General features: G+C 39.7%; 4 protein-coding genes, 1 long non-coding RNA gene and 2 other non-coding genes across 9 annotated transcripts; 6 read left to right on the top strand and 1 right to left on the bottom strand.

Moving 5' to 3' along the window:
* The first annotated feature begins 316 nt into the window (after positions 1 to 316).
* Positions 317 to 1,057, top strand: LOC126791888 (uncharacterized). The gene is made up of 2 exons (XR_007671879.1): positions 317 to 381; positions 482 to 1,057. It is a non-coding gene; the product is annotated as an uncharacterized LOC126791888 (long non-coding RNA).
* A 922-nt stretch (positions 1,058 to 1,979) lies between these two features.
* On the bottom strand, positions 1,980 to 7,347 carry LOC126792393 (uncharacterized). Its single transcript, XM_050518822.1, has 9 exons — positions 7,328 to 7,347; positions 6,677 to 6,977; positions 6,418 to 6,579; positions 6,022 to 6,192; positions 5,755 to 5,934; positions 4,945 to 5,052; positions 4,509 to 4,734; positions 4,243 to 4,379; positions 1,980 to 3,210 (listed from the first exon to the last, which is right to left on the bottom strand). The coding sequence occupies exons 1-9, from the start codon at positions 7,345 to 7,347 to the stop codon at positions 2,272 to 2,274; spliced, it is 2,244 nt and encodes a 747-aa protein (XP_050374779.1). The 3' UTR covers positions 1,980 to 2,271.
* A 198-nt stretch (positions 7,348 to 7,545) lies between these two features.
* On the top strand, positions 7,546 to 7,618 carry TRNAA-UGC (transfer RNA alanine (anticodon UGC)). The gene has a single exon. It is a non-coding gene; the product is annotated as a tRNA-Ala (tRNA).
* Positions 7,619 to 7,718: 100 nt separating this feature from the next.
* On the top strand, positions 7,719 to 7,791 carry TRNAK-UUU (transfer RNA lysine (anticodon UUU)). Its single transcript has one exon. It is a non-coding gene; the product is annotated as a tRNA-Lys (tRNA).
* A 142-nt stretch (positions 7,792 to 7,933) lies between these two features.
* LOC126790866 (chloroplast sensor kinase, chloroplastic) lies at positions 7,934 to 11,217 on the top strand. The gene is made up of 9 exons (XM_050517225.1): positions 7,934 to 8,368; positions 8,448 to 8,609; positions 8,701 to 9,027; positions 9,116 to 9,181; positions 9,270 to 9,338; positions 9,440 to 9,532; positions 9,670 to 9,878; positions 10,072 to 10,345; positions 10,755 to 11,217. Exons 1-9 carry the CDS (start codon positions 7,979 to 7,981, stop codon positions 11,007 to 11,009), a joined length of 1,845 nt encoding a protein of 614 aa, XP_050373182.1. The 5' UTR covers positions 7,934 to 7,978; the 3' UTR covers positions 11,010 to 11,217.
* A 3,273-nt stretch (positions 11,218 to 14,490) lies between these two features.
* On the top strand, positions 14,491 to 19,360 carry LOC126789813 (uncharacterized). Of its 3 annotated transcripts, none has more exons than XM_050515869.1 (15): positions 14,491 to 14,735; positions 15,864 to 15,951; positions 16,086 to 16,197; positions 16,279 to 16,419; positions 16,802 to 16,906; positions 17,403 to 17,486; positions 17,561 to 17,676; positions 17,757 to 17,858; positions 17,943 to 18,056; positions 18,139 to 18,195; positions 18,321 to 18,387; positions 18,519 to 18,572; positions 18,680 to 18,754; positions 18,856 to 18,891; positions 19,034 to 19,360. In XM_050515869.1, exons 2-15 carry the CDS (start codon positions 15,932 to 15,934, stop codon positions 19,142 to 19,144), a joined length of 1,194 nt encoding a protein of 397 aa, XP_050371826.1. In that variant the 5' UTR covers positions 14,491 to 14,735; positions 15,864 to 15,931; the 3' UTR covers positions 19,145 to 19,360. The 3 variants fall into 3 exon arrangements, with proteins under 3 accessions (XP_050371826.1, XP_050371825.1, XP_050371827.1); XM_050515868.1 differs by having other exon boundaries at positions 15,790 to 15,951; XM_050515870.1 differs by lacking the exon at positions 15,864 to 15,951 and having other exon boundaries at positions 14,492 to 14,735.
* Positions 19,361 to 20,605: 1,245 nt separating this feature from the next.
* LOC126791133 (probable E3 ubiquitin-protein ligase XERICO) lies at positions 20,606 to 21,347 on the top strand. The gene has a single exon (XM_050517539.1). It carries the CDS (start codon positions 20,717 to 20,719, stop codon positions 21,134 to 21,136), a length of 420 nt encoding a protein of 139 aa, XP_050373496.1. The 5' UTR covers positions 20,606 to 20,716; the 3' UTR covers positions 21,137 to 21,347.
* Positions 21,348 to 22,220: the final 873 nt, after the last annotated feature.

Below are 22,220 nucleotides of genomic sequence, written 5' to 3'. Positions count from 1 at the left end.
ACTCCACTGGCAATCAGAAGCTTAAGATTGAGGTTTGGCCTCCATTCGGTAAGGAGAAGGGCCGTCGGCGGCGGTTGATCGTGGCAAAAACAAGGGATGTCCACACTTTAAGAGCATTGCGGACGTCCGCCTTAGAACCACCCTATATATATATATATACAATTTGTTTTTCTTGTAGCAAATCCTTGTTTTAGCCTCTGGCACCCTTGCAGCAATTAATTTAAAAAATCGAAGAATGGGGGAACATGTCTATAATTTATGCTAAGATTACGAGCCTCTTTTGTATAAACTAATTCGAATATTTCTACCATCTTCTTCCTGGCATAGATATTTGAAATTAATATTAAAGATGGAGTTCACTGCTTCACGATTTGATAAAAGGTAAATATATCCTTAGAATGTAAATGGTGATTTGCAACTCTCTTCAACCATCAGGTCTCCCTGTCAAGCTACTTAATTACATTTTGCTCCCCATTTTCAGGTCATTGGGGTTCATATCTGGCATGACAAGAGGTAAAAATGTGGATGCAGTTCTGAACCCGTTGATATTGTTCGAAGGATCAAAGTACTCAAAAGAACAGAGATTAATCTGATGGCTAAAACTCTTCTGCCCATCCAAGTGTGTTAATAGTGTTATGATCATATGCTGCACTTTCTGAAAGACTGGTGCACTTCCTCTAACAATGGGGTAGAATGCATTTCAATTCATCTCGAAATTCTGCAATAGATGCAAGAAGATTGCTACATCTCTGAATGGAGCATAAAGGAGAAAGAGAAAGTTTATCAGTTTATCACCATGTAGGTGTGTGAAGTTTGCTGAGATCGTAGTGAAAGAGGAAAAGCCGACTCTGTAAACTAGGCTGTTTGATGAGATTTCACCAAGACATGTTTTACATCTGCATCAACTGTAAAATCTCCAAATCGTATGCAAAACTTTTATTACTATTTTCTTTAATGTTTTGGCCTTTTGAGTAAATCTCCAAGTTGTTATTACTAACTTGTACTTAACACACAATACAACATAAAATGATACAAACACATGGATTGTCGCCTCTAACTTTTGAACTATGTGTGAAGAACTGAGGACCCTCCAATTCATTCTGACAATTACCATTCATCTTCAGTTGGCCACCCATATCTGGATTCTGGAAGTTGGTAAATAGAGATGAATTAGGTACTATTTCTATGCAGATCATGGCTTCGAGTAGGTTCTATCATTTTGCAAATCATGTCTTTGAAGGGATGACTTGGATATGAGAAGCTCCTTAGTTCCATGTTGTGGTCATAGTTGGAATTAACATAATTACAAGAAGTACCTGAGGAAGACTATCAAACAAATGGATAATCCATCAAAATATATATCGTCCGAACCTTATGAAAATGGCTTGTCATAGAAGAAAACACAATGGACCACTGAATTACTATCCTCACTTGCCTCTGCTTCTTCTCTATCTGTTCTGATCATCTCCATGCCAATGCCTTTTGATCTTCTGATACGAACTTGCTAAAAGTGTCGAGTGGGTTGTATTGCCATCCACTTCAAAATGCATTATTGGGCTTGTTTCTTTGCCGAACATGGCATATCAAGAAAGTAGAAGGCCCACCAAAGATGCCCATCATCATCTCAAGCTAGGATCTAGTTGATTCTATTCTCTCAACTTTAGGGTTCTTGTTCATGTGATTGGCAGATGGCCAACCTTCGCCGTCTATCTAAATTTCTCTTCATCAAGGTATCATTCACTTGTGGATTGGTGGTATTCATTAAAAAGTTTAAGTTGGAGAAGAAAATTCTCGAGTTGAAAGATCAGAGACGAAATTAAATACCCTTGACTACTAGAACTATGACATTATAAGAAACTTTCTTAAAAGAAACAATCGCACATCTCACTCTTGTGGCACAAATTAAAGTACACAAGCTATATACAGTTATACAGGCTCTGATTCATTGTGCTTCATTCACCTAGGCAGAGATAGTGCTTAAATTATACTAGAACAAGAACCAAGAATACAGAAGATAACTCAGACACACTTGGTAGGAATTCGGAATGGGTATATGGGTGGATTGGGATTACAAAATTATTGGACATGTAAATGTGGATCCAATCTGGAATGTCGAATCATGTCCACATTATTTAATTCCAGCTGTTAGCAAACTCCCAAGTTTCTCTTGGACCCATCTGTTCTTCCATGGAAGCTCACTGTCCTAGCTTTGCATGAAGGTGGAGCCTTGATCATGATCCCCTTGAATAATCTGCTTGATGATGAACATCATCATTCCACTTTCCAAGCATAAACCAATAATGAAAATCCAAATGACCCACCTGCACTATCATGATCCTCATCTTCTGATCTACCTCTTGATTTTTGATGATTAGTCAAAACTGCGGCTGCTGTTGATAAAGAACTTTCTGCAGATTCTGATGGTATTGGTTTGAATATGAACATTCCATACCTTGGACCAGAGCCAAATAGCCAGTCATGAACATCATAATAGACCTCAACTTTGGTATTGTTCACATCAACAGACTCATTGCCTCTGAATTTCCATTGAAGGTGCTTGACATGAATGGCTTGGTTCCCATCAATCTTTATCTCCAATTCTGGATCAGCTCTTGACCCGGTTACCGAATTGTTGTTGTTGTTGCACTCGATTAAAATCTCATGAAACTTCCCCTTTCCTTTTTCATGAAACTTGATCCCTGTTGAGTACTTCCTCTTACCAAACAAATGTTCCTTCCTTGAAACCAAGATTGGCTCAATCAGTGATGGTCTGCACCCTGTTCTTCTATATGCATCTTTCTTCTGATCACCAACAAGCAGAACCACCTCTTTTTCACACACAATGGCAACATAATAGTCCGACTGCGGCTCTGTTTCACCATTGAACTTGGCAGCTTTCAAGTCCCATGCTACATCAACTGTGATACCATCCACCATGAACTGTTTAGCGCCTGTCTTCCTCCAAAAGTACCATGGCTTCAGCTCAACCTTGCATCTATAGTCATCCTCTCCATCTTGGCCTTGAACGGAAACAGAGAGCCCATGTAGCAGTAAGTTCTTGCACCAAGTAATAGTGATCAAACGGCACTGACCAGCAATCTTTGTACTATAAACTGACATAACCAAGCTCTGCCCTGACCTGATCACGCCGGCCGGATCATGCTCCACCGGCCTCTGATGAGCTGCACCGGCCGAAAAGCAAGAAGGAATTCCAATTGCATCATGCATATTGGTTACACAACAAGTGCACACAACACAAAACTCTGCAGAATAATCAGGCTACTATAGATTGGAATACATAGATGAACAAGATGATATAAGGGTTTATGATAGGGAGCCTTTTCTGGTGAACAATGTAATCAGCAAAAGGAGGATGACCCGGTTGGACCGGTTTCAAAGCTGGCAGAGTTAAAGAGGGCAGGGAAGTAAGGGTTGGGTAAGGCTAACACGTTTTTATATATATTCATGCAAGCCGTGCAGACTAGGCTTTTCAATCTGTTACTTCTTCTCTGTTTTAACAAAACCGATTTTTCTCTTCTTGGAAGTGGTTTGGCTTTTAGATAGGTTTGATCCCCATAAATTCGATCTTTTTCATGCATGGAGAAAAGCAACTCACCCCTTTTTCCCATCAGGTTATGAATTTCATGTGACACTGAACTGGGAAATAAACAACTAAGATTAGGGGAGCATATGGATGAGTTAAGAGCGACTGTAACAAATTAAAGTATATGCACGAATTTGGATTTACAATGTGGGTACAAATGTACAATATACTTCAGCATGATTTGATTTGTTCCATATTCACCAGGGTTTTTCTACCTCACCTCAGCGTTGAATTCAGAGCAGTGGAAAGTGGAGTACAATGTACTATACTGCGAACATGGTGCGTAGTTGCAGCACCGTATATAGAACGGGCATGTAGATCGGACATGACACAATTAAACTTTTGCTGATGCCAACTGAAGCTTCAATTTTATTTAGCAGTAAATAGTAAAATGAATTACATTCACAGATATCAACACTTTGTACAAACCAAAGCTGAGCAAAAATCACTAACAGGTAGTTCAGAACTTCAGATCGCATTGGTGGCGCGAGATCATTAAGGTTTTAACGCGACTACCTGGTCAAGATATATAACTACTTGCAGGGTTAGACCCTCAACAGTGAGGATTAGACCTTCAAAAGCTCTGTGCATAGCTAACTGTAAGTGCAGGGTTATCCAAGCTAGGTCTATCCACTATTGCATCTAAAATGATTGAGATCAATTATCATAACAGTGATGTCGTCCAAGCTACCCCTACTCAAAGCAAGGTTCACAAGCTCCTTGCAAGCAGTCACCAGTCCACCAGAGGCAGGTCTCATCATATGTCCATTGTTCTCTTTCATGGGAGATTCAGTTTTCATGTCTGCTCGTTTGACCGATGATATTCTCCTTGATTTCGATGGAGGGCTTTCGATCTCAGATGCCAAATCATTCTCACCACAGGCAGGTCGGATCTTACATCCACTCTTCTCCTTGATGGGAGATTCATTCTTAATATTTACTCGCTTTACCATTGATAATCTCCTTGACTTTGATAGAGAGCTCTCATTCTCACTTGAACAGTCATTATCAGCATCTTGAAATTCGAATAGTGTCTTCTTGTAGCCTGGAGATTGGGTTCCTTTTGGTTGCTTAACCAAAGAGATCCTTCGCAACTTCGATGAAGGGCTTACATTGACATACCCATAGTCCTCATGATCATCTATCATTAGTTCTCCAGGGGATTGAATACCTTTTGACTGCTTAACTGTTGAAATCCTTTGCAACTTCGGTGAAGGGCTTCCAGTAACACAACCGAAGTTATCGCTATTATCTTTCTGAAGTTCTCCAGGGGGTTGGGTCACTTTTGGCACCTTAACCAGCAAGGTCCTTCGGAATTTTGATGAAGGGCTCACACTGACACACCAAAGATCCTCATTATTCTCTTTCAGCCCGTTTCCTGGAGGTGCCATTTTCTTTTGAGCTGAACATATTCGTGTCACCATGTCAATCACTTCTTGGTTGCCAACCTAGATAAAGTGAACAGCACAAAATTTTGAATGGACACAAGAATCTCAAGTGCATGCAGCTAGTAGTCTGGTAAACAACAATAAAGATTTAGCCACAAATGCATAATAAAACACTGCACAGGATCTGATAAGAAACTTGAGTATTCAAATATTGAAAAGCTTATACATGATTACTTTCGCGGTTAATATCTGCTCATCATATTAAGGTCCTACTAGACCTACTATCAATGAGATTAATTGGCTTCTTCACTAAGCATCACTTTAATTCACTGGCCAGGAGATATAAAGTATGTCATGTGTTGCATTGATAAAGCATAAAAATAACCTAGAGAAAAAAAAAACTAAAACTGCTATATGATTTACAAAGAATCTAAACTCAAAACTTGAATAATAATAACACAGAACATGATCATTGATGTCAACGCCAGAAACAGAAGAAACTCGGTTGCAAAAAGTAACCAAATATGAGAAAAATTAATTAGCTTCTTCATCATAGCAGCATTTTAATTCTCTGGCCATGAGATATAATGTATGTCATGTGTGATTGATAAAGCAACAACAGAAGCTAGAGAAAAAATAAATGTTATACGAAATACACAAGAAATTGATTAATCATTAATGGTTGCCAGATCAGGAAATCTGCCCTTATTTTGAGATATTCCGAAATCTAACAGGACCTTATCAGGAACAAGAAATTCTTACCTTTTCCCACAGACCATCCGAAGCCAATACAACAAATTCCATATCTGGAGTCATCTCTAAGATCTTCGTTTCAGGCTCACCCAGCACCCAGTCCTTCAGATGAGCATCTCCAATGCTTCTTGATACAGAAAGAACCCCATGGACCCTCCATGCTCCTCTGTGGAACTCCACATATCCTCCCTAACAACAGCATCAACATTTACCATCAAAGACATTCCAAATCATCAACCAACAATAAGCAATTCAGACAAGTATAATGTCAGATACCTTATCCTGTATTCTCTGGCGTTCACTCTCCTGCGCCGCAGTATGATCCATTGTAAGAGCTTCGGCCACTCCACCTCTCGAGAGAACAGCCCTACAATCTCCCACATTCGAAATAACCACCTCCTGCTCATCAACCAAGGCAGTCACACAGCAAGTACCGCTCCCAACACCCTGCATTTTCTCATAGTGATCAACTACAGTTCCATAATACAAAATAAGAACACTCACATCCACAACGCGCGCTATCGTCACATAAATGTCAGCAAAATACATCCAATTTGTAGCAACAGTCATTCCACAAACTCAATTTACTAAATTGAATTGAGCTAAGCACACTATTCGACGCGATTCGGCTTCACAGGATACACATGCTAAAGAATCCAAAATTGCAGTTACCTGATTCAAGAACTCCTGGTCTGTTTTGAGATACCCAGCTCTAAACGCCTCTTCCTTTTCAGTACAACCTTTCATCATTTCAAGAATGTTACTATGCAAATTCTCAGCAGCAAACTCTGCAGCCTTACTACCACCATGGCCATCATACACCCCAAAAAAACCCTACACAATTTCAGCACCACAATCATGAGAATTTATATCAATTAAATCCAAAATTGGAAATCACATGAGGATTTCTGATCGAATTAATTATGCTTACTCTATTGGAGCTGCCTTGTAAACAGGGAACTATCTTATGCGCGTCTTCCATAAACTTCTTCTTGCCTTTGGCGGAGGAGACCGCGACTCCGTCGCCGCCGAAGCAAACGACGCCGTTTGGGGGCGCGAAGTCGCGGTGCTTGTCGGTTTTGATTTCTTGCAGGACGTTTGGGATTTCAATCATCGGTGGCCGCTTCCGCTTCAGAGAAGAAAACGCGGTAACTGGTTGTGGCACGGCGGCGTTTTCGGTGGTCGTCGTCATTGAGAGAGAGAGAGAGAGAGAGAGAGAGAGGGCGTAACGGCTATAAAGAATGGGACGTGAAGTGAGGAGTCAAAGGAGCAGTTAGGGTTCGTAGGGTCAAAGAGGCGAGCCGTTAAGAGTGTGGTCAAAAATTCAAAACGGCAATTAGCTGGAGTTGAAATTCCCCCAAATGGAGTAATTACAAGATTTTAGTCTTTGGAAGGCTTCTTGCAAGTTTGCAATTAACAGTGTTTGACTCTTAATATAGCATGTTTGGAAATAATCGTTACTCTGTCAATTCATTGCCATTAAACACAACGATACAAAAATTATTTTAAGTACGTTATTTCAAAAAGTCTATAAGAAAAAATAGACGGCAGTTTGAAGAGAGACTTATATTATTTCCACAACAGTTCACCCCTAAGTTTCATCTAATAGCTCATTTAATTCACAATTTTGCACTTTTGTTTCAATTTCAATATGTCTCGCTTGAGAATCAAAATTATAACCCTAGCTGTACAAGTTCGATGGTTGAATTGGTTATATAAACGAACCATGTATGAAAATGCAAACATTGGTTGATCTTACGACTTGATTTATAGGTCATGGAGAGAACTGATTGGTAACATGGGGATGTAGCTCAAATGGTAGAGCGCCCGCTTTGCATGCGGGAGGTACAGGGTTCGATCCCCTGCATCTCCAACATTTAATTTTGATTGCAAAAATTTTAATCAAAAAAATAATTAGCAAATCTTGTAAATTAGTCTGATATATTAGTTTTAAGCTAAGAAACAACCAAACAGCCGTCTTAGCTCAGCTGGTAGAGCGCGTGGCTTTTAACCACGTGGTCGTGGGTTCGAATCCCACAGACGGCGCTTCCCTGCAATAATTTTCCCCTTTTGCCGCGATAATCCGACGTCGTTTGGCTGTCAGTTTGCCACATCACACCGTCTGTACTCATTTCAGTTTTCTCCCACTCCCTACCTAACCTCCAACGGCAAAAATCAGTTGCACCTATCGGCAAATTGATTTTTATCTCCTCCTCTCCTCCATCTTCTCCAAATGCTTCTCTCTTCTGCAATCACTCACCAACACCCCTCAAATTCCAATTCTACCCTCCTCCTTCCCCCTAATCCCCCCAAACTCCCCTCCTCCCTCAAACCCACTCCCAGACCTCACCTCCTCCCCACCGCCTCCTCCTCCTCCCAGACCATCCGCCACGTCACCCACACCCCCTCCGATGGCCACCCCGAGCCCACCTCCATGGTCCCCTCCGCCTCCGCCGTCGCCGCCGCCATCCGCAGAGCCTCCACCTCCCCCGTCGACTTCATGCAGCGCGTCGAAAAGAACCAGAAAAACGGCACCGTTTTGCCTAGCCCCGACTTCCAGCGCCTCTGCCTCCAGCAGCTCGAACTCTTCCGCCGCATCGTTGATCCCGATGCTCTCCTCTCGGTCAGTCCCTTCACTTCACCACCTCAAATTTACCTCAGTAATTTTTCCTTTTACTAATTTCGGTAACTTATTTCACTAGGTATATGTAAGACCAGCCGGTAGTTATGTGATGGACCGATTGGAGCTGCGTAGAGTGACTTGCTATCCAAGCTCGAATGCATCAGACATTGTGATTTTAGTTGGAAGCTTCAGTGTTGCTACCGGTTTTCGTGCCGCAGAAACTGTTCTTTCCAATCACAAAGTAAGTAGCTGATGAAGTTGAGTGTTGAAAGTAGAATTACAGTTGCAAATTTGTGTACGTGAGTTGTTGGATGTGTTTTTTTTTTTAACAGGTGGAAGTTGTGGCCGAGTGTAACGCTATGGTGTTTCCAATGGTGAAGCCGCCTTTTGTGGTGGGGTTTCTGGTTGCTGAGTTGCCGAGGATGGAAATGGCGCCGCCACCAGGGAGTTTTGGGAGTGAAGGTTGCGATTTGATTCACTGTCCCACCCCTGAGGAGGCCTATGCTTTGCCTAGGAGCTCCGATGTCAAGTCTTGGGACGATCACTCTTTGGAGGACGGGCAGGAACTAGTGGCGACAATGTACAGGTTTAGTGCGGAGCAGAGGGCGATTGCTGTTAATATTTCTAGGTCTTTGGCTATGGCGTATGTTATGGATCAGGTAGTTTACAAGGTTATGAATCCAATTTCTTTATCTTTTGTAAGTCTATTTTATTTTACAAAGAATTTTTATATATTTTCTTCTGCAGAAAGCAATGTTACTCCAGCAATCCTCGTGGCAGAATAATGTAAGGATGAGCAGTCTGGTTGAGCAGGTAAGACAAATTTTTGTAGGATTTGGTTTTGCATTTACTTGTGGGGGTGATTATAATTTCTTTTCTTTCATGTTATTGTATTCTGCAGATTCGTGGTCCGCTTTCTAGCATTCGAACTTTAAGTAAAATGTTGTCTATACATACAAAGAGAAGTGAGGTTTGCCTTCTAATGTAACCTTCATTGTGAATTTGAGATAATCTGTATAAGTTCCGTATCCTATATTTAGTTACTTACATTGGACTGATATGCTTATGCAGATTTCTTATGACATTGTTGAAGATATACTGGAACAAGGTGATCAAGTAAAAGATACCCTTCAGCAACTCCAAGATGCTGTTTACTTGACTAAGGCACTCAATCTTTCTCTCTCTCTGAGACTGCTGATTACTTCAACAATTTTGAAGCTCTTCTATATTTAGTGAATTATGGTTGTTGGTTAATTTTGTAGTCCAAGATGCATTGACCAATTCACATTATTTCTTTTCAGGCTAATATCATACGGTACAACGAACATGACTCTGCATATGTATATCCTGATGCACGGAGGTCTCAGTTATTGAATAACTTGCCAAGTGATGGTTCCCGCAGAAAGATGCAGATTTCTGGTGAACAACTTTCTCTAAATGCTGCAACCAGAGATGTAGAAATGCCGATGCCACCTCTAGCCCTTGCTCCTTTACAGCAAGATGGAATTAGGTAGGTATAGTTCTATGGTCAATAATTGAGATGATCAGATGATAAACAAAAGTGATGTAAAAGTGATGTAATCAATCTTTTGTTTTTCACAAGTGCATGCAGCTCCTTATGATTGTTTAGCATGCAACAAAATTTAATGTTGTTTCATTCATAAATCATCATGTGTCTTACGCTTGTCGATTATGTCAGGAAGACCATGCAATGTTTCTCACATACTGGTAGATTTGGTAGACGCTGTAAGACCTCTTGCCCAGAACCAGCAGCGTGTAGTAGAATTGAATGAACTGGGAAAATCTTTGGAAGTGGCTGTAGAAGAACCAGCTTTACGACAGTCTCTGAGCAATTTAATCGAAAGCGCATTACTACGTACGCATGCCGGGGGAAAGGTGGAAATTGTGTCTACAGGAGCTCCAGCAGGCGGTGCCCTTGTGGTAATTGATGACGATGGGCCTGACATGCATTATATGGTAATAATCACAGAACTTTGAACTCCGTTAACTTTTCGTCCTATACATGTACCATTTGTTACTCACCGCCTGTTGAGAACTCCGTTAAGTTTGCCTTCTAAACACTTGACATTTCCGCCTGTTGATAGTATCAACATTTATATGTTTTGAAGAAGGGTCAAAAACAGTTAGGGGTGTGGTAATGAAAAATATATTTGTTGAGATGAAGCAGCAAATGCTTTATCATATGAGCTACAGTTGATACTCTGGTAGTTTTGCTTGCAACAAAGTAGAGTTGCTTGCTTGGAAACTAAATAGGAATTCTTCTTGCAATTAATTTGTAACCGAATCAATACCTGCAATTTTCTTCTTTCTGTTCCAATTTTTATTTCTTATAGATGAATTGTTGTGTTGGTGTTTTCAACTTCAGACACAGATGCATTCCCTCGCACCCTTTGGAACTGATCTCCTCTCAGAAAATATGGTTGAAGACAACATGACCTGGAATTTTGTTGCTGGGCTGACTGTTGCTCGCGAGATACTCGAAAGTTATGGTTGCGTTGTCCGCGTCATATCACCTCGGAATACAGATGCTGCCCTTGGAGCAGGTGGAACTCGAGTCGAACTCTGGCTTCCTTCGCTCATAGAATTTCCTGGTATTGATGGCCCCATTCTGGATGCGTAGATCAACAAACAGAAACGTGGAGTCCTGCTGCCGCTATTTGACTATTAGTGAGAATAGGGTAGTAGAATTTGAGAGTTCTTCACTTGATCATGCATGATGCATAGAATATTTGCTGTTTGGAGCAAGTAATTCTGTATAGCAATTCTGTTTCCCACATCATGCACATTTTGTACAGAAATAATTGAAAAACTTGCGCTAGTGCTATATTATGCTTCTCGATGATAGTATCATTGTGAACATGTTTGTTAGGACACCATCACTTGTTCATGTTGGAGAGATGGGCATATATTACCCAAACTGCTCTTAAATTCCTTAGATCAAGTGACACTTATTACCAAGTCAGTTATAAACCTTATGTTTTAACTAGAAATTGAACACAATAGATCAAGTGATCAACGACTTGAGGTTATATAGTCTACCTCCCACCATGGTTTGGTATACATGAACTATGGTATGGAGAGATCCATTCTGGATGCGTAGATCAACTAAAACAGATGAGGCCACCCACTTAATTCCCAATTAAATTCTCTAGGGCAACACACGACCACTCATATTTATACGCGACAAAACCTGAAAATGGGAGTATTAATGGGCCATATATACACACCTTGAACACATGTCCATGACAAAGCACACCTAACCACCTATTATTGGTGTTGGCCTGCCTACACTTCAACATCTCCTCTCTTTGGTAATGGGTTAGGTTGCGTTTCATTTTGTAGATAATGACAATGTAAAAACGTTACAATTCTTAGATTTGACATTCTCATTTATTTCCTCTCCATTTGTAAATTTGAGGCTCCTTGCTCGATAAAACTCGATAGCCCTTTTTAGTTTGCATTTGGTTTTGTTCTTAGGTTTTGTAAAATGGTGACCAGGTGAGCTATAACTCTAGGGCCGAAAGCAATTTTCACCGGCTGGTGTTCAAACCAAGAACCTCGTAATACCAAGAGTATCATTGCAGCATTTACCCCACTTGTAGCCTAACATGCTTCCACTATACTAATTCCAGTGTAGCTTAGCATTTGGTTTGTTCTTAGAAATGTATCATTTAATCAGTTATCTATAAACAATTGTAATTAGCCGCCAAGAACACATGAAAGAAAGTTTATTTGAATAACAACATTACTATTGCTGAAAGAGATGGAGGCTTTTCCTACATTGTATGTAGTCTATACCCATGTTAATGTTAATTAAAAGTACTTGTCATACAAGCTTTGTTTACATCTGAATGATACAGATCTGAAGTATCTCCTAGCTTTATCAATCATCCCAAACAGGTTTCTTAGCCCAAGGATAAACCATATAACATGAAACTGATGAAAGAAGAGAAGAATATTATTCCTTATACTATATATGTATTATGTATACGTACAACTACGGTTCCATACCGTGAACTGGTCCATGATGATTGGACATCAGTGTGGGTCCCAGCTCAATTTCCAAACGTGGAGCCGAATCAGCCGTATCATGTGACACGTACGCGTACGAGCACCGAAATGGCCGGAAATGTGTGGCCGCTTCCAGCTTCGGCAGCTCGTACCGACCCAGCTTAACGTTGATTGCGGGGCGACACGTGGAGCTCGGTGCTTGTTTTCTCTGTGTGATCGGGTCAAAGTCAAGCAGACGTATGGTCGTGGATTGTTTCCTACGGCTGATTGACTATTCTGCACCGTCTGATGCGCGTCAAGAGAATAATTGGGGAGCATTTTAAGGGCGCTACCGTACTCTTACTCCCCTAGTGGCCTCCTAGTCGTCTGATTTAAATAATTTTGAATTGTTGGAGTCAAGAATGATTGAGACATTAACCAAAACAAAAAATTGATTGAGACAGCCTAATCTCCTCGAGTCACTTGTCAAGTTGTCATTGAAACCCTTGTTCATTCCTTAATCTGGTCACAAAAGACTAATCAAATTGGGATGTTATCATGAACCTATTGACTCGAAAGTTCCTAAATTCAAAGGGATACGAACATTACTGAATGGTTCTTTGTCTTTCTAACAAGAAAGCACTAATCTAAGGTTTTGGTTCATGGTAGACGTTTGAATCTTGACTAAGAGATATGTATTTGTTACTGATTGGTTCATTTAAATAAATTCTCGTTTCATTTCATGTAATGATTTTGTCAAATAAGGTGAATTTGAGGAATGTATTTGTATGACCATGATTTAGAGGGAATGATGATCCATTTCTAACAATGTTATAGATTTTTGATGAAAATATATGGCTGAAAACTTTAGTTGTCTCTTATTTTTTCAATTCGCGTTTGCCATTTTTTCGGTTATGAATTTTGGGAGTGTTATGCTTAATTGCTTAAAGCGTTAAACATGGCATATGTCTTTGAGCTGAAAATGATCTTGAGATCAGAGAATTAACTACTATATCGGTACAATGCTAGATCTTGGGGTTAATGAATATATCCTGGCCCCAAAACCAGGAAACATCTTGTGTACCTGGTAAGGGACCTGCTACATTACTTCACCGTGATATGCAATTCAGCATAATCTCTATTCCGAAACAAAGATTTAGTAATCAAAATCGTTCATAGCTAAAAAAATAAAAATAGTTGTTTTGCTCATAACCATTTTCCTGTAAAACAAGCAGAAATTTAGCTTCAACCCTGAAGCTATATTTAGAGTATGATACCAACACATTCAGACGTCTTTGTATAAAAAATAAATAAAAAACACATTCAGACGTCTTCTTTTCTGGTAAGTAATCATGTATCAGTCAACTGGAGCCATAATAAGTTAGTTTCCACTATTGGATCATAATATTCTACACCATTTAATTTTCCCTACGAGGTGAAAAAGTGAGAAATTATGAACCTAACTAATCTAATTCACAGAATCAGTAATCTATTTTTTTTGTCCTTATTAGTGTATATATTCTGGTAATAACACCCTCATTTTGGTAGCTAAAATTGTCCCCCAGTAATAAAAAAACACGAAATATTACTCGAAGTAAGAAGTGATGCGACACCAAAACCTGCACAAAGGAAGAAACAAAGGAAAAAGGGAAGCCGAAAAAAGCAAAAGCACTGGGACAAAAGTTGCCACAACTTTACTACTACAGAGCAGCGGACATTAAAAAAATATTATTAAATTGTGAACTATTAATTATAATTTTATATAATTTTAACTCCATCCATAAATAAAAATATAATTATGTAAAAATACATATACTTCATTAATGTGATTATCAAAATTATTTTTTGTATGAAATAAAATAAAATTAAATAATTATTTTTCAAAAATACACTCTAAATAAAATTCTACAACCCACATATATAAAAATATACATCGTACGGATACGAAATTAGTTTTTTATAATGAAATTAAAAAAGAAAAAAAATGATGTAAAAATAAAAATAAATAGAAGTGGGTTACCACCTATAAAGAACTGTTCCAAGTCTAAATAATCTGTTATTTGAAATTTCTAAACCCGAAGCAAAAACTGCTTATTAGATCCATCCCCGATATATATTACCCTTTCTCCCCCATTCTCTCTCCTTGTTGTTTCCCTCCCTAGTCCAATCCAAGTCTCCCCTCTCTGCTCTCTCTCTCTCTCTGCAACTGGGGATCGTCACATTCTCGCCGTGACCAAACTGAAACCTCCTCTCTCGCCGTTCCAGTTTTCTCCTCCTCCTCGACTCAAAGATCCCCCAACTTCGCTGCGCCAGCTGCCTCTGCCTTTTCGCGTGACTCTCCTGCAGATCTTATGAGGTCCGTTTCCATTTTCTCTAATAATATAACGTAATAGTTCTGGTTTCGCCTATCAAAAAAGTTCAGTAGCTATTAACTCAGCTCCATCTTTACTGTTTACTTCTTTTAATCCGATTGCTGTGGCTTTAAGCGATTCCGCGGATAATTTCGCTGTTTTCGGAGCTGCTAGATCCTCTTAGAGATTCGATTTTTCTGGTTTTTTTTTTGAGGTGATTCAATGTGTTTTGATCGCGGAATAGTTTATTACTGAGGTGAGGTTGAGGCTTGTGTGTCTTTGAAATCAAGCGAGCCCAGCTGCTTGTGTGTCCTTGTTGCATAGGGTTGAAGTTTTAGGTGCGCGTGTGAATTCAAACGGAGCCACATGCGTTGCGTGACTAGGTTCTACTCTAGTCTTGAGGGTTTGAATTGGTGTTTGATTTACTAGTTGGTCCAATGGAAGCACATGGTTGATTTCTAAAGCCACGTGTTTGTATTGCTTGTTGTTTCGATCACATTGTGACGATTGTGTTTGAACAAGGCCTACTTGATTGGTTTCAGAGTGCAGTGTCTGCAATTGCTGGTGTTAATTGGTCATTGTGTTCCGTAAGGTTGATCTCTCTGAGTGAGGGAGGGAGGTCAGTGGTTTTTATTAAGTAGAAATTAATAGAGAGGGAAGCTTTGGGATTTTGAGTTGTAAGTGGCAATCCCGTCTTTCATATGGTTGTGTCTACACAGATATTTGAATCATACTCTGCTCTTTGGTAGTTCTGGTTCTTGTACTGAGTCATAGAGTCGTGCTTCAATTTGTGGAGTACTGGGGACTCATATATACTGACTGAAAATTGAGGGAAACACAGAGTTAGTTTCCATCTTTAAGTATCTCCTTAACCTTGTGAACAATGTTAGCTTACGAGTTTTCATCTCTATTTTGTTATTCAATCCAGATGTTCGAGTCATTCTCTGTGTGAAATATGTTTGTTTTTATCAATTTCTGTAGTATTGAGTCGTGGAGTCTTGCTTGAATTCCTGAAATTAGTGCACTTCAACTTATTTTCCTGTTTATTCCGCAAACCAGGTAGTTCTTCCTTCCATGAGGGTCATAATTTCTTTTAAAGGGAATTGCCAACTCAAACCTGTTAAATAATGCAGATCAGCTATCGCTTTCTACTTGCAGTCCCTTTTTTCCATGCATTTGTAGTCAGAAGCTTGTAAATAACATGGGAATCATTTCACGCAGGTTACAATTTTTGACAGCTTATTCCCTTTGGAAGAGACAACATTTTTTGCCCTTTTGTTTAATTTTATTCTCGAGTTCAAATCATCTCTAATTCCAACTAACTCTCTGAAACATTTGCAATTTGTTGTCTGCAGTGGGGTTGGTAGAAAACCAAATGAGACTATGAGGCTTATTGTGACAACTTTTGTAGGAGTAGTTTTTGGATTCTTGATAGGTGTATCCTTTCCAACATTATCATTAACAAAGGTGTGTTTGCTATATTCATTTGTTGTATTGTGATTGTTACCAAGATGGTGGAACTTATCTAATGTGTGTAAACTATGACAGCTAAATCTCTCATCCAGCCTTCTTCCATCAGTTGATTTATCATCTCACGAGAACGGGAAATCAAGTATCTCAGATTTCTATTCTTATGTGAAGAAAAATAGCAGCTCAACTCAATCTCAGAGACCAAATGATCCATCAAAGGTATATATCCTCTTCCCGAACTAGCATGAATAGAAGCTTTATGATGAAAGCTTTACGTCATAATAATACTTGTATTTTATTGAGGGTGTGGTACTATGGTCATTCAAAACACAATTGCTAAATTAGTTATGTAACTACTTTGAGGGTTGCTATATTGATTTCACTTTAGGTCTGTTCAATAAAATAAAATAGCCATGATTAATCGATTGAACCCTTTAATTACTAAAGCAAATAAGCAATACCTGGAAGAGCTACAGCAATAAGAATTATATTTTTTATTTTTATTGTTGATATGAGTAGCAATTCAAATATTTCCTGTTCTGATGTCACAACTTTTCATCAGATATAGTCATTGCTTATCCAGACTCTTAATTTACTGTAGATTTGGGTGCCCACAAATCCTAGAGGTGCAGAGATGCTACCCCCAGGAATTGTCGAAGCTGAGTCAGACTTCTACTTGCGCAGATTATGGGGCAAGCCTAGTGAGGTGTGCATTCTACATTTACATTCCACTTACAATTTGAGCTTTCTAAAACCTCTGAAATGCTCCAATCTACAGATGAGATAATTTCTTAGTAGATTCCATTGAATCTCTCTGGTTTTGTGTAATGCATACTAAGATGACATGATATGGTGAATTTATGAAATGATGGAATATGGCTGTTGCAAACAACCAGGAAGGTCATCTGTTGGATGTTTTGATCACTGAAAATCCAAGTAAAAGTATTGAAATTTGATTTGTCTGATGATTACTTGAATGAAAAATAGAGGCTCATGTTCATATTATATGCCGTTGCATGTTAATTTTTTCTTTCTCCCTCTTGGAAAAGTTAGAATAACATTGCAGCGTTATGGAAATTTTCATGGGTTCTGTAATTGAAGTCATGATTAACCCAATTTCTCTTGTGACTCTTAATGTCTCATATGATATTTGAATATGGAGCTCATAAGTTCAAGGCTTCTGATTTGGTTGGCAACTGCAGGACTTAACAACCAAACCTAGGTACCTTGTGACATTCACTGTGGGTATAAAACAGAAAAGGAATATTGATGCAGCTGTGAAAAAGGTATATCTCCCTCTCTTTCACTCTGTATCGCTCTCCGAGGTGGTTGTAGGGAACTAACTACAATTCTCTCACAGTTTTCAGAGGACTTTACGATTCTTCTTTTCCATTATGATGGAATAACAACTGAATGGGATGACCTTGAGTGGTCTAAGCGGGCTATACATGTTAGTGCTCGCAAGCAGACCAAATGGTATGAAGAACTGCCCGCTCCTATTTGCAATTTAAATTGCATAGATATTTCTGGTTTATGACTTCTGATATTTGTCAAAGGTGGTATGCCAAGCGATTTCTGCATCCTGACATTGTGGCCCCATATGATTACATATTTATCTGGGATGAAGACCTCGGAGTTGAGCATTTCAATGCCGAGGAGTAAGTCTTTGATTACCGAGTTACTTTATGTTTAATTCCTTTTATTTTAATGAAAAACTGACCTAGTTTTCAATCCAAGTTCAGGTACATAAAGTTAGTCAGGAAGCATGGTTTGGAAATTTCGCAGCCTGGTTTAGAACCTAACAAAGGATTGACATGGCAGATGACGAAGAGGAGAGGTGACCGTGAAGTTCACAAGTAAACTCATCTGACCTCTGCTGAAAGTTTTCTAGTTTGAAATTTAGTTTCTGAAATAACTTTGTCCCTAAAATTATTCCAGACAAACAGAGGAGAAACCAGGCTGGTGCAGTGACCCACATCTGCCTCCATGTGCAGCGTAAGAACGTTAACATATTATAGTTGCTGATGTTGTTCATATATGCTTTGCTTCTATTCTCCTGTTATGTCTGATTTAGTCTCATTTGGTTTTATAATCATTTATTGTTGCCAATTCTTGTTCAGATTTGTTGAGATCATGGCTCCGGTATTTTCCCGAAGTGCCTGGCGCTGTGTGTGGCATATGATTCAGGTATAATTTGTGACCATAATCTTTTTCATGATCACCACTCTTAGTTCTCAATTATTTTGCCGGTTTTAAATTCTATGATGTATACTCTTTGCTTCTCCAAATTTTGTAATGGCAACACTATGGGATTGCAGAATGACTTGGTCCATGGGTGGGGTCTTGACTTTGCTCTTAGAAAATGTGTTGAGGTGAGTGGCCCACCTCCAATCTCTTTTTATGATGAATCTTATACTATTGGTTCGTCTTTGTTGGGAGTATCTGGAGTCATGATTCAAATATGTTTTCTTAAAAACAGCCTGCCCATGAGAAGATAGGAGTTGTAGATTCTCAGTGGATTGTTCATCAAACTGTTCCATCACTTGGTAGTCAGGTAAGAAGAAAAATGTTACCACCGTTCTCTTATTATTGCTTCAGTCACCAAAGTTTACATTTTGTGATAGAAATGCTAATTAACTCTCTTGGCTTTGGCAGGGTGAATCGACAAATGGAAAGGCGCCATGGCAAGGGGTATGTGAAGCCTCTTATTATCCATGTTTAGTCATAGTCTAGGCAGCTACCCATTGTTGATAAATAAGCCCCATCAATACCAAAAGGTGCAGGAATCTTGTTCAATTAAGTTTTGTTAATCGACATTTTATCTCAATGCCAGGTAAGGGAAAGGTGCAGAAAGGAATGGACAATGTTCCAGATGAGGGTTGCAAATGCAGAAAGTGCGTATTTCAAAGCAATGGAGACTTATAATTCGACAAACTCTCACTAGGGAAGCAGCAATGATACATCGATTGTACACATCCATGACCCCTGTTGTGCTTAAAGTATATTAGTAGAAATCGGTTATAACTTATAAGTTGTCATTCTTTAATTGATAAAAAGAACACAAACGCAAACCATTTTAGAACCTCAGTAGTTAGAGAGATCTGCTATGATCCGAGTGTAACATATTTTTACTATGATCATTATCACTACTGTATTGAGATGTTATGCTTGTTAAAAATGACACAGAAGACCAATAAAATCAGTATCAATAGAAGTCGTTTTCGCTATTTTTCGAAAAAAGATGAGTCCTCAGGCTTCAGTCGTTTAAAGTTTTGACATGATCTGCGGATGCGGACTGCTCTTCAGGCAAATTGAAGCCGCATAGGCTGGTAGAAGTTAGAAATGTGGTCACAGTTCATCATGCTAGCTACTCCCATGTAGTGGGGAAAAATTGAAACCATGGGCTATGGAGTTGGTACTCAACTGCTGATTTCTAAATCACTCACGCGTTTCAGACTGAAGATCTTTCGAAACGGCCAATTATTGTGCAACTCAGAAATACAGACTATCGGCACGCACATCTAAAAACAGGTAGCCGTCTCTTTTTTTTCCCGGGATAATGAAATAATGACCAGAAAATTACATTCAAAACTGAGGAAGAATACCATGTTCCAATTTTGAGCGCCGGGAGCGTTTATATTTGCAGTGCTCCCTCCAAGAATGGACTAATTCAAAACAAACTATGACCTAAACAACTCCCGAGCTCATCCACTTAAATTTTTTAATTTTAACTATTGAAATCTTGTTAGAGAAAGATCAGTACATCTGATTGCATATGGAGTCATCAACTAAGTTTACTTTCATCATCTATTGTAATTCTACAGTCTTTGCATGTTTACAGTCCAATTTCTCATAGAGCAATTGCATGTTAGACTAGAGATGTCTAGAACAATTAAAATCCTCTTGAATCAAATTCATCACAGCAGTTCAAAGCCAGCTGCCATTTCACTGTCACATTTTCGGGCCCGAGTTTCTTGAATACGATATCTCAGTGCAACAAACACCGTGTGATCCACGAATGGAGGCGGGGGGCGCTCCTTTTCGGTGGTGACGATGAATCTGACCGGAACGTGGGCCCCACGCGCAACCTCCCCATCATTAGTACTGTACTACCCTGTGACCGACACATATCTCGATCTCCGCCCTCAAATATCATTGGCCTTTCTCCCACCTCCTTCCGGAATCAAGAAACTTCCGTGAGGCGCCACCTCATTCGCCCTTCCCTCCAGGCCCCACGACACGTGTCCTCTCCGTTCGTCTACTCTTCCCGCGCCAGTGAAACCCTACACGTGTCGACACGTGTTGCCTCACATCCCCAACCATGGTTAGGTCACTCTCCTAACCCCGGGTAAAACCACTGCCGTATTTATCAACCGTGCCCAAACTAGGTCATGGACCCATGGTCTTCGTCTTGTGGAAGCACATCCCCTGGTTTTTGCTTCCTCCTAAGTACTTCAGCTAAAAGCTACTCAGCTTTCTCTCTGGTTCGAGCTGGGAGATATTATCAGGAAATAAAATGGGTCTGTCGAACTTTCCAGGGGCGTCGGAGGGAGTGTTACCGGTGCTGGTAATGAACACGGTGCTGTCGGTGGCGCTGCTCAAGAACATGGTGAGATCCGTGTACCAAGTAATGAGTGGCGCCAATGTGGTGGCGGCGTCTCAGAACCTAGAGGAGGATCCAGATGGGTACATGGAAGTTGCGAGAGAAAGCCGGCTAGTCTCGGTGGCCCGGTACAAGTCGCTGTGCCAGCACAAGAAGAGCAAGAGAGAAAGAGTGGCGCCTATGGTGGAGTGTTGTTGTGTGTGTCTGTGTGGTTTCGAAGCGGAGCAAGAGGTTAGTGAATTGTCTTGCAAGCATTTCTTCCACAAAGGTTGCTTGGAGAAGTGGTTTAACAACGACCACACTACTTGCCCTCTCTGCCGCTCTGTTTGCTAATATAGATATGAACAACAACAGCTACAAGGCATTGTTTTTTGTCTTAACCAAAAGTTAGATGAAGTTTTTGGAGTGCTTAGATCAATTGTTCCTCAACTGTACCTTTTTTTTCTGTTCGTTTTTAGCAGGATGATTAATAGACCTCTATTTACCAGTTAAGTAGAAGAACTGATGAAAAATAAAGGAGGAAACTTTCTAGTTGTAACTTGTATGGTTACTGTTTCTTTGCTTCCATATCTGAGAAACTCAGAGTTGGGTGCTTGACATTTACAGGGATAAGGTAGTTATGTCTTTGAAACAATAACCAGATCAAACAAAGAGGAGCACCTTGTAAGAAAGATTTCAGCATGTTTGGTATATGCCAATTCAGAAAGAGAGATATATCATTCTGATACCATTTGAAAATACAGGCTTATATAAATTTGATGCTTTTCTTGTTTAGGAATTAGTTCCCTTCACGATGGTAACTACAAAAAGTAAAATAACTTGACCATGTCTTTTTTGGGTGCTGTCTCTGATAAGCAAGAGATTCAGAATGTTCTGATCTACAAAGGCGTAACATTTTAGCTAGGTTGGCATCCTGGCAAAAAATTGTGTCAGCTAAAATGAAATGTATAACATATTAATTACAAACTCGAAGCTGCAAATAATTAATTTTACATAAACGTAACCATACTGATGAGTTACTTATTTGGTGTATATATTTCAAAATACCAATTTGAAAGCAATCTAATGGCTCTGACATTATTTATAGCTGGTGGCTTAGCACGAGTTTATCACACAACCCTGAACTTTTTAAGAATACTATTGAGGGCATAAAGGGTACACATAGTTATATGCTAGGTACCCATATCATCAGTAATCTGTCATGGTCGTCTGGCTCATCTGGAACTTCTTGTGCTCCATCTTGATAAATGCAGCAGCTTCATCATCAACATCTTCCTGAACCACTGTTACCTTCAGTGGCCTCCTTGGGGCCTCAATTATTAGGCGCTCCTCATCGTTAAATCTGACATGGTGCTTCGAGCGGTGATGGGAACTGGAGGTAGCAGGTGCCCTATTAGGCATAGGTTGCTGCATTGCT

This window comes from Argentina anserina, chromosome 4, assembly GCF_933775445.1.
Source record: "Argentina anserina chromosome 4, drPotAnse1.1, whole genome shotgun sequence".
Taxonomy (NCBI): domain Eukaryota; kingdom Viridiplantae; phylum Streptophyta; class Magnoliopsida; order Rosales; family Rosaceae; genus Argentina; species Argentina anserina.
This window is presented reverse-complemented; position numbering and strand designations above follow the sequence as displayed.

Coding starts and splice junctions, on each gene's coding strand:
- LOC126789813 (XM_050515869.1), top strand. CDS start 15,932: ATGGGAATCATTTCACGCAG. Junction 18,196..18,320: donor CATCTGCCTCCATGTGCAGC/GTAAGAACGTTA, acceptor ATTCTTGTTCAG/ATTTGTTGAGATCATGGCTC. Junction 18,388..18,518: donor GTGTGTGGCATATGATTCAG/GTATAATTTGTG, acceptor ATGGGATTGCAG/AATGACTTGGTCCATGGGTG.
- LOC126791133 (XM_050517539.1), top strand. CDS start 20,717: ATGGGTCTGTCGAACTTTCCAGGGGCGTCGGAGGGAGTGTTACCGGTG.
- LOC126792393 (XM_050518822.1), bottom strand. CDS start 7,347: ATGAAACTTAGGGGTGAACT. Junction 6,580..6,676: donor TACAAGGCAGCTCCAATAGA/GTAAGCATAATT, acceptor GAAATTGTGTAG/GGTTTTTTTGGGGTGTATGA. Junction 3,211..4,242: donor ATCTCAATCATTTTAGATGC/AATAGTGGATAG, acceptor GATGCAATTGGA/ATTCCTTCTTGCTTTTCGGC.
- LOC126790866 (XM_050517225.1), top strand. CDS start 7,979: ATGCTTCTCTCTTCTGCAATCACTCACCAACACCCCTCAAATTCCAAT. Junction 9,028..9,115: donor TGGCGTATGTTATGGATCAG/GTAGTTTACAAG, acceptor TTTCTTCTGCAG/AAAGCAATGTTACTCCAGCA. Junction 9,879..10,071: donor TTACAGCAAGATGGAATTAG/GTAGGTATAGTT, acceptor TATGTCAGGAAG/ACCATGCAATGTTTCTCACA.